Source organism: Lupinus angustifolius, chromosome LG11 (assembly GCF_001865875.1).
Source record: "Lupinus angustifolius cultivar Tanjil chromosome LG11, LupAngTanjil_v1.0, whole genome shotgun sequence".
Taxonomy (NCBI): domain Eukaryota; kingdom Viridiplantae; phylum Streptophyta; class Magnoliopsida; order Fabales; family Fabaceae; genus Lupinus; species Lupinus angustifolius.
Window position 1 is genome coordinate 16,160,219 of NC_032019.1, and position 10,912 is coordinate 16,171,130.

At 35.9% G+C, this 10,912-nt stretch overlaps 1 protein-coding gene across 3 annotated transcripts; it reads right to left on the reverse strand.

The window, feature by feature from the left end:
* Positions 1,608-7,639, reverse strand: LOC109360450 (calponin homology domain-containing protein DDB_G0272472-like). 3 transcript variants are annotated; one of them, XM_019605363.1, is made up of 9 exons: positions 7,507-7,639; positions 5,423-7,365; positions 4,964-5,368; positions 4,678-4,836; positions 4,411-4,590; positions 4,055-4,258; positions 3,113-3,211; positions 2,404-3,009; positions 1,608-2,210 (listed from the first exon to the last, which is right to left on the reverse strand). In XM_019605363.1, exons 2-9 carry the CDS (start codon positions 7,352-7,354, stop codon positions 1,863-1,865), a joined length of 3,933 nt encoding a protein of 1,310 aa, XP_019460908.1. In that variant the 5' UTR covers positions 7,355-7,365; positions 7,507-7,639; the 3' UTR covers positions 1,608-1,862. The 3 variants fall into 3 exon arrangements, with proteins under 3 accessions (XP_019460908.1, XP_019460906.1, XP_019460907.1); XM_019605361.1 differs by having other exon boundaries at positions 4,964-7,365; XM_019605362.1 differs by having other exon boundaries at positions 4,964-7,363; positions 7,503-7,639.

A 10,912-nucleotide genomic window follows, 5' to 3' on the forward strand; every position in this document is an offset into this window, starting at 1 on the left:
ATCCTATTTTCATCAACAAGTTTTGACATGATTTGTTTGCTTTTCAAGGGGTTCAGCTACAACTTTCCTCATCTTATCATCCTCAAATGGATGGACAATCAAAAGTGGTCAATATGTGCTTGAAAACTTACACAATGGGTTAAGTGGTTGCTAGTGGCTGAGTGGTGCTACAACACAATTTTTCACACCTCCATACAAGTCACTCCTTATGAAATAGTCTTTGGGCAACCCTTTCCTGAAGAATCTAAGGTGGACTTGGTGGCTATAAGCTTAACTAAAAGGATGAGATGTTGAGGATGCTGAAATTCCACTTAAGAAGAGCACAAGAAATGATGAAGGAGATTGTTGACAAGCATAGATCAGATAGACAATTTGAGGTTGGTGATTTGGTGTATGTCAAGCTGCATCTTTATAGGCAAGTCTCTATGGCTCACAGACCCAATGCAAAGCTGGCTCCTAAATATTTTGCATCATATCAGGTTGTAGGGAATGTTGGCATGATGGCTTATTCCTTGCAGCTCCCTCCTCACTCAAAGATCCATCATGTTTTCCATGTTTCACAATTAAAAACATGTTGGGCATGTCGTAACCTCTGCTCAGCTTCCTCTTTCTCCTGAAAGCTTGGTGATAGGCAAAGAGCCAGAGCAAATTTTGGACAGAATGACAGTCAAGAAGAGAGGCAAGACAATTACTTAGGTGCTTGTCAAGTGGAAACATCAACTGCTTGAGGATGCTACTTGGAAATTCTATTATGACTTTAAGAAGAAGTTTCCATCATTTAATCCAGGTCAAGGATTTGGCTTAGGGAGGGGCATTGATAGGGACTATTTGTGTAATAAAGAGTTCATAATTGAATATTTCCATTTTTGACAAATAGTTAGGTGACAGTTTTTCCGGTTAGCTATAAATAACATAGACTTTAACTGTTTGAGTTAGTTATTCATTTTCTTCAATAACAAAATGTATTCTTGTAATCCTTTCTCTCAATTCTTCAATCAATAAGACAAATTCGGGATTTTTTCTTTCATAAGAACCACTATTTCTTATTCAATCACTTCTTCCAATTCCAATAATACCTTGAATCCTTCTTCCACACTTATCACTTAACAAATATACAATTTCACTATCTAAATATGATAGTTCTCGTCTTGTTGAACCATCTGGGCTGCAATAGCTGACCGATTATTAATAATTTCCCCCTCAATTATAAAATAAAAAGTTGACAATAATTTAATCCCCAAAATTTACCGTATAAATGACAATTCTTATGTTCATTGCCATAACTCAACTACATTAATGTTAATAGTTTTAGGATCCGTTTATGGGAATCAAAGATTTGAGAACATGAAATACATTAAACTTATACTTTCTCATTTTCTCTTCAAAACTCAACCCATAAATAGACCAGGTATTAACTTGTCCCATATCTATTATCTATGTGCCCGTCTACTTTAAACTAATGCAACAAAACCCCCTTTTCAACTTCTGCGTTTTATGGCATCCAAAGGGAAACACACAACAAAGAGAGGCCAAATGCACAGTAACTTCTATCAAGGTAAAATAGCCACGATTGAAAGAAGAAAAATAAAATAAACAGTAAAAAGTGAAATATAAAAAGCACAACCACAATAATTTATTATCATAATTATAGTCATAATCATTCAGCATTTAAACTCACATCTCTTGAAGAAAACAATATCACCACCAGAGACAAAACCTAGCAGGACAATTTTTGTAAGGACTAAGGACACATAAAAAATTGCTTCTATAGTATTATGTAATATAAATATTAAGGGTTAATATTCCCCCAAAAGACACTTAGAGATTGCTTAGTATCCAAGCAAATTGACTTTGGAGCATACTCAGAAGAAGCTTTGCAGCCAAGATCTCAAAGGGCTGTTATTGCCCGTATAAAACAAGGCAGCAGCGATCAGAACTGCTATTAGAGCCCACCACATCCATGGCTGAATTCGCCTCTTCCCACGGTTGCGAAGAGGCAAGGGTACAGATTTTGACTTCGTCTGTTTGGCAAAATGAGATGGTTTCTGTGGCTTTTTTGCTACCTCAACTGGTTTGTCACTCTGATCTATCTCATCAATACTTCTTGTCAGAGTTTCTGAGGTAGGAGTAGGTTCATGTTCTGCATTTTCGGCATTGTCTGTAGTAGCTGCCCTTCTTCTTTCCTTCTTCCTTGCCTTCTTCTCCCTTTCCTGCATCCAAAAAATTGCATGGAAGTATAGTTGAAGCACAACAGATAGATAAATAGATAAAATCTAAATAAAATGGCGTATTATTTGATAGCTTTATGTGTCGAGCATGTGTACTTTAATCAAAACTATTAGGTGAAAAGTTATCTATCTCAATTGTTCAAACCACATTTTATAATCAAATATATGCTATTACCTTCTCCTTTTGCTCAGCTTCTTTTTGAGCCTTGACAGCAGCCCTTTGTTGGGCTTTCTCTGCATTTCGCTTTTTCCTCTCCATTGCTTCCTTAGCCTTTTCAATTTCCTCTTGCCTCCGCTTCTCCTTTAACTTTTCTGCTTCTGATTCCCTTCTTGCTTTTTCAGCATTTAAGATCAGCTCCTCTTCCTCCTTTGTTCTCACAGGTTCTTCAATAGTATCTTCAGGCTCATCGGGCTCATCCCCCCAACGAGAAACTACAACTGGTGATTTCTCCACAGTAGCAGGTTTTGCAGGCTTTTTCGCTTTGCTTGTCTGACTTTTTTCAGTATTTTGTACCACAACCTTTGTAACAGGTTCATCCTTTATATCAACAGATTCTGTTGGTTTCTTTTCTTGTTCCGGTGTCGACTGCATGATCTGAGACTTGTTTTTGGAGGCTCTTTCAGTGTAAATGGCATTTGGAATTACTGGTGGCTGTTCATCGGGTCCAAGAGCTCGGCCATCCAGGGTTTGAAGTCTCCTCACTGTACTCCTGGTGTTGCATCGAATATAGTCCTTTCTGAACTCATCATCTTTGTTCCACAACTCCATTATTCTCTCAACCTGAATTGCATATTGGTAAGCGCTAAATTTATCATTTATGTTTATTTGCTTACTGGAGTGAAAGAAAAAAAGCATCTCTATACTAGTTCCAAGTAAGAATCACCTGATCAATGCAGAAGCATTGCAGCTCCTCTTTTTTCCCTTCTGCTGCCAGATCTTGCCCTTTTGCAACAGCACCTTTGTATTCCCAAAAATATTTCTTCTGCAATATGGGGTGAACAAAAATACGTTCAGAATTTGTTATTAAGCACAATTGTCTGAAAAGTGTCAAATTTCCACAACAGCCAGAAATTAATCAAGATCAAATATTCTAGAATCTACTTTATGTATCATCTAGTAGAACATCCAAGTTCAGCCAATACATTTGATGAACAGTAAAAAAAGAAAAGAAAAGGAAGAGTTGAGGTGATGACAGGGATGTTTATGTTCCGATACAGGGATGTTTATGTTCCGATACAGGGATGTTTATGTTCCGATACAGGGATGTTTGAGTAACAACAAAAAAATATAAAGAGCTGAGCTGAGGATAGGGATGCTTATGTGCCTAGTGCCTACCAACATTACTTTCACATCAATATAGTGTAGTGAGTTCCCTGGATGATATGCTAATCTGATAACAAGAGAAATCATTACCTAAGTATAGCCTAAGCATTAAATACAGAAAAAACATAGGTCGTTTGCTGCACAACTTAAAAATTGCAAATAACAAAGGAATACATTCGCCATGTACTAGCAAGAATCATGTTGTCTTGTCCCCATTAATTTATCGTTAGTACTCTATGATTCTACTCAAAACCCTTTGGTGCATTGTTATTGAGTAACACCTTGCTATTAGCTATGCCTCAAACTACAATAATTAATAAACCAAAAATAATTCAAGAGTGGATTTATCAATGTTCTCAACATATAACTTCCATACAATTTTTTATGCCAGAGAAAAAAAGGAATAAACTATTAAAGGGGGTTCTCGCTGTTCTTCTCAACATATACCTCTCATACTCAATAAATAAAAGGAATCAAATGTTAAAGGGAGAGTACAGTATACCTTCTCATGCAATTGGCTTTTCAAAGCCCTTAACTTTGTATATGCCTCTTGACGAATGTTATCAGCAACATTAAACTGACCTTGCAACACACTCAGTTTATCCCATTCATCATCATATTTATCCTTTGCAGCTTTAGTTACTGTTTCTGCCTTTAGAAGATTATTTCTAAGCAAGTCAAATTCCTTCTTCAAAAGCATTGAACGCTGAAAAGCAAACAGTACCATCATGTTAAAGACGTTGCAAATCCACTATAAGAAACATCTAACATGTACTTGACATGGATGATCACAGGATTGGAAGATGCAATAAAGAAGTTAATTCAAGAAATATTATAAGAGCAATTTGACAATGGTACCTTAGTGTGCTCTTCAATACTGCCATCTTGGTCTGTAGATTGCTGTGATTGATCCTGCTTTCCTATTATAGAAGAAAGCTCCCCACGGCTCTGCTTCAATTGCTTGATTTGACGTATCAATTGCTTTTCTTCATTCAGAGGAAGAGTTTCATGTTGGATCATGTGTTCCATGTTTCTTATCTGCCAATAAATCAAATATCCTGACTTAAAAAACAGACAGAAGAATTAAGATCATATAAATATTTCCAAATTAAATTGAAAGCATACCTTGTTATCTATATCTGCAACAGAAATTACATTGTTTAATCTGTTCATTGTGGATTTAACTGAATCCATTTCCTGGCGTTTGGATTTGAGCAAGTTCCGAGCAGTTTGCTCTGCTGATTTTGCAGCTCTAAAATCTTGAAGACACTCATTACAGATGTCCTGAGCATAGCATAACATCATTCAAAAGATTATGTAACATTATATATTGGCCTCAGAATTATAGAAAAGCTTTCACCATTTGCAATCAAAATAATATTAAAATATGCTGTATGCACTGATTGCTGACCTTTCTACTGTTGATTTCAGCTCTAATTTTGGCTCGAAGATCTGTCTTCTCGTCTACCTGCTTAAGAGCATTCTCGATCTGCTCTTGTATATTTTCATCATCATCGTATCTTGGAATCCTAATCAAATAGTAGAAAGGCGTTCTCACTACCTCTGAACCCACGTTCTGTCCATCAATACTATCAGCAGTAGTAGAACCTTCTTGCGTGGGTATCGAGTCTCCTTCTGCATGATTGCCACCTTCGCCTTCAACAGAAATTTCACCTTGAACCAAAGGTTCAGTTTCACTCTGCACCACATTGTTTTTCATGTCAGAAATATTAGCTAGAGGTTCGCCTTTATTCTCCACTGCACTGTTTGAAGGTTCAGCTTTACTCTCCACTGTGATGTTTTTTATGTCAGATATATCAGCAGAAGGATCAGCTTTGCTCTCTACTTCATTACCATTCATGTCAGAAATGACATTATCATCTGTGGTCATATCCGTGCTGTTTAGGGCTAAAAGTTTTTCTCCTTCGGAACTCTTCGGTTTGCTACCCACTTCACCTTCAACAGGATTCTCCTTCTCCTCAGAGTATCCACTCAGCTCAGGCTCAGCCAAACCGTTAACATATGCAGTAACTTCACTTTTCTCCACATCACTTACAGATTCAAGCTGTGCCTTCTCTAAGCCATTTTGAACAAATTCATCTGCACTCTCCTTTACATCTGTAGTAGCAGAGACATTATCAACATAAACAGAAACCGCATTCTTCTCAGCGCATTCACTCAGATTGGTATCCTCCAAACCATTTTGAACATCTGCAACTACACTTTCAGATTCCCCATGACTCTGGTTAGTTACAATGTCCTTCTCATCTGAAACATCAGTGCTGGCTATACTTTTGCATTCTAGACCTTTATCCACATCTGTCTCAGAGATGGACTCACCTCCTTCCTGCACAACAGTCCCACCATCCTTCTCATCTCCACCCCCGGAATCGATAGACTCAATCTGTACCTTCTCTCCTGAACTCACTTGATCACCTTCATCAGCACATTCTTCCACATCTCTAGCAGAAACTGCATCAACAACAACAGGAACATCACTCTTCACAGCCAAACCATTTTCAGCAGCTACACTTTCGAAGTCACCATGACTTTTATTCTCATCTTCAACTCCCTCCAAAACTGTCACAACATCCTTCTCATCTCCCAAAACCTCTGCAGCACTAGTGACATCAACTCCCTTGACATCATCATGAATCTCATTATCCACACTGTCTTCCACACCAACTTCACTAGAATCTGCAACAATGTCTCCATTAGAATCACCATGAATCTCATTCTCCACACTGCTATGAACATCGACTTCACCGTTAGCATCTGCAATGGTGTCTCCATTAGAATCATGGTGATTCTCCACACTGCTATGAACACTAGCATCATCATTAGCATCTGTAATGGTGCCTTTGTTAGAATCACCGTGGATCTCATTCTCAACACTGCCATGAAGCCCAACTTCATCAGCAGCATCTGTAACTGTGACTCCATTAGAATCACCATGAATCTTATTCTCCATGCTATTATGAAAACCAACTTCATTATGAACGACTCCAATAGTGTCACCATGAATCTCATCCTCAACACCACTCTGAGCATCAACTGCAACATTAGAACTTATAACCGTGGTGACTCCATCAACATTACCATTCTCCACAGCTTGCTCACTCAGTTCCCTATCCATCACTCCGTCTTGGACATCTTTTGAAATGACTGCACCACTCTTGATTTCTTCATCCTGATTGTGATCATGAATTTTATTCAAATCCTTAACTCCTACCTCCACAACAGCAACATCCACATCACCTGAAGCATCTAAAATAGTAACAGATTCCAAATCAGCACTCACTCCAGCAACATCAACACCAGCATCGACCAGAACCTCACCGTTATTAATTTCCGTTTCCGGAATTTCTTCTTTTGCTGTGCTGTTAGACACAACAGAATCATCCGTATAATCACTCTCCTTGTTATCAACATGAACCGCGTCACATTCACCTTCCGCTTCAGATTCAGCCACCTTCAAAACCGTCACCTGAGATTCACCATCAACAACCTTCAATCCCTCCAATTCAGCACCACCATCGCCATTGTCGTCAATAACAGCAACAAGATCCGACGCAGTGGAACCACCATCAGCAGTAACAACAACACCGCTCCTGCCGACATCACCACCGATGCCATCACTCTGGATCTTACCGCCGACATCACCACCATTCTCCGTCGTCGTCACGTGAGAACCGCCATTGCAATCACCACCGACTTTAACCTTCTGCTGATCTTCACCGTTCTCTGCACCGTGCTGCTCTGAGATTTCGCCGTGCAAATTCACCACTGCCAGATCCGTCATCGTTGTTGTTTCTGCAAATCAAAACAATGACATCGAAATTGAAGTGAAATCACGGGATCAAATAGCGCAAAAATCGGATCAACAAAACAAATACAAATAATAACACAGATCAAATCACAATGAGAGAGAATAAAAGATTTAGATTTACTTACAGAGATGCAAAGTGAAATTAGGCGTTGTGTGAATCGAACAGATCGAAGAAGAAACGGAAGTGTGAGAGAGAATTGAAGAGTGATCGTAAAACGTAAATATGAGAAATAAATCCAAGTTCAAGTGTGTCAGTACAATTTGATAATTTTATATCTGAGATTTCAATTTATTCTAGTTTTTTATTAATAAGATTACACTATGTTAGTTATTACGTTTTTAAGTAATCATATTAATGTTTTTAAGTATTCATATTAATTTTAAAACGTATTTTATGGTAAATATATAACTACTGATATAATCTTTGGATTAGATCAATTATTTGGATAATTTATTCGAATATTTCAATTTTGAAATAATAACGATTGGTTGGATTGATTTTTTTATTAGGCACGAATTTAATTTGTAGTAATGAGATCCTTTATGGTCTATCAAAAAATTAGCTATAGACTCTTGTTTTCTTGTAAAAAATAGTAGGAGTCAGTTTAGCCGGATTTCAAGCAGAGATTTGAATCTCAGATCTAAGGTGACACTAAAAACAAAGTACAACTCACTTAATTTGTTTTTAGCCCATTAAATTCTTGGTTTTTATTTATTTATTTTTCACATATTAGTAGGTTTTACCTAATTTATTGTTATTCATAAATTTCAATATTTGTTCATTTTTGTTGATTAAAAGTTTGATAGTGTGTGTTCATTAATTTTAACTTTGTTCACTTACATGTTTTTATAATTAAAAAATCTAATAATACTTTCATAAAAAATAGGTATGTAACACAAAAATTAAAATCAGGTTTACTGCAATTCAAAATCAGGTAATTAAATATATAATGATTAAATCTTCATAATTAATACTTAATTAATTATTGAGATATAAATATTTGGTTTTACTTATTCATCTGAATGAAGAAATTTTTTTTTTCTCTTAAATTTCTAACAAACCCAGTCGGTTGTGTACACCTATCACTCGTCATGAGAAGGTTCGTTGTACCAAAAGTTAATGGGAAAGCATTTAGATTGGTGTTAAGTGTGAAAATTACTATAATTGTAAGGATAATTAAATTCATTTGGATAAATTATTGTACTAATTTTATATTTCAAATTTACATGTCATTTTAGGACTTAATGAGTAAAGATTGGTGTCAAGATGTCAAAATCAAGTTAAGGCCAATCAGTTGACATGCGTTGAGCGAAGCAATCACGCTTAGCGCAATCACACTAAGCATTAGATGAAAGTTGCTTGATATTGAGAAATGCATTTTATGTGAGTTTGAGTGATACAATGATCATGATGTTAGCTATCATATAGTTAGTAGTATTGAATTTGTTTGAGTTTCTCCTTTTTTTTAATAATTGTGATACATGGAAAATGGTCAAGGCAATTGTTTCTTGAAAACTAAACCACTTAGCCAAAAAGCTTACCAAGAGAGCACATATGATGTCCCATACTTTGTATCATTTCATGTGTCATGAGTGTGTGATTGGTCAGAAAAATACTTAATAATTAAATTTTAACTTAAATATATTTTTCTGACCAATCATACACGCATGACACATGGAGTGATACAAAGTGTGGGACATCAGATGTGTACCCCAAAGAAATACTTTATCCCTTCATAGCCCCTTCAGCTTATATATATATATATATATGTGTGTGTGTGTGTTGTTGTTATAATCTTTGAGCCATACATAGAAAAGCTTACCAAAGAAGTACTTTATCCCTCAATAGCCTCTTCGATACCTTATATTTTTCAGAATTGCCATTCTTGGCTTTTGTTCTAGTAGTATTGTGTGATGAAAATAACAAAGTAAACATTAAGCATGACAATGATAATTCACGAGAATCAAGTCTATTTTATTCATAATTGAATTCCAAATTATATATATGAATAATAAAACCAATCCCAAAAGAAGGTAACCTAACTAAGCATTTGTAAACATAACATGTAAAATAGAAATTCAAAAATCATAAGTCATGGAGAAGTGTGAGCTTCTCCATGAACATACAACCTCACTACTCATATTTTCTAGCTTTTACATCATATTTCCAACTTTTTAAATATAAATAATGCGGAAATTTGAAACCATCCTAAGAGGTGTTGTTCCCAACTTTCTAGCTACTGACTATGGGATTCAATATATCTATTTTGGTATCTTGGATCTTTTTTTTGTTGGAGAATTTCTCCATCTATAATCCTTAGATTGAACGTGGAAGTCTTAATGATCATGACTTTGTTCCTTTAACACAATGTTTATGTCCATACATAAACCCAAATGGAACAACCATGATCCAGACTGAAGAAACTCCAATTGATTTCATGGTGAAGAAGAAGAACATACCTTGATTAGCCATTTGGAATCTCGAAGGTATGAGGGTGTGATGATCTTCCAGATGTTAGAGTGTCTGATGGTTTTCCTTATGTTTCTCTAGACGGGAATGAGGGAATGAGAATGCCAAAGTTTTAGTCTTGAACCTTATGAGGAGAGAAGCCTTATGGTTACCTTATGGATGACTTGATAGTGTTTTATCCCTATGAATAACCCTATTCTAATCCACCTTTATTCTCCTTAACTTTACACCTAAAAACCTGTTGCTCTAGAAATGGGGACCATAACCCATAAAAGTAACCCCGAAGCGGTTACTACTTAAGTTGCAATAATTCTGATTTAGTCCCTTCATCAAATCAGAAATTGTCTGAAGGTATCTACACTTATAATATTTCATGACACATATGTCCTTAGCCACCAAATTAATTACTGAAGATCATTTTATATTTTGGCTAATTAAATAATGGCTATAACACAATTATAGAATTATATTTGTGATCCACTAATTGTCAGAAATTCTAACAATCTCCAATTGGTCACACATATGATTCTTCATACGTGTTATCCTTATTGTGCGCTTAAATATTGTCATTATGACTTAGGCATACCCAAATTATCTCATCCATTAGTCATGTCTCCATATCGAATCACAGTGAATTTCGTCATATCAATCATGACTAGTTTAACAATGATCACCAACATTGACACAACTAAATGACATAGGTTCATCATGAAATGTGTAGCATGAAAATAACATGAATATGATATGTACATGTCAATTATCAACTGGTCCTACTTAACCTTAGTGAGATCCTTAATAATAACACAAAACCTTATTGTACAAAGTATAAGGACAAAATACCAGACTGAATGATTAATCAACTGAAGTTTGAATACAAAGTATCCATACATAATACTGAAATTACAGAGAACATAATAAAATATGTGCACATTCTAACTCCCACTAAACCAAAAAATCCTCACATTGCAGAACACCCATGTGAGCAGTATGCTCATGAAAGACCTTGGGTGTGATAGCTTTTGTAAGAGGATCCACAATCATGGAGTTAGTGCCTAAATGTT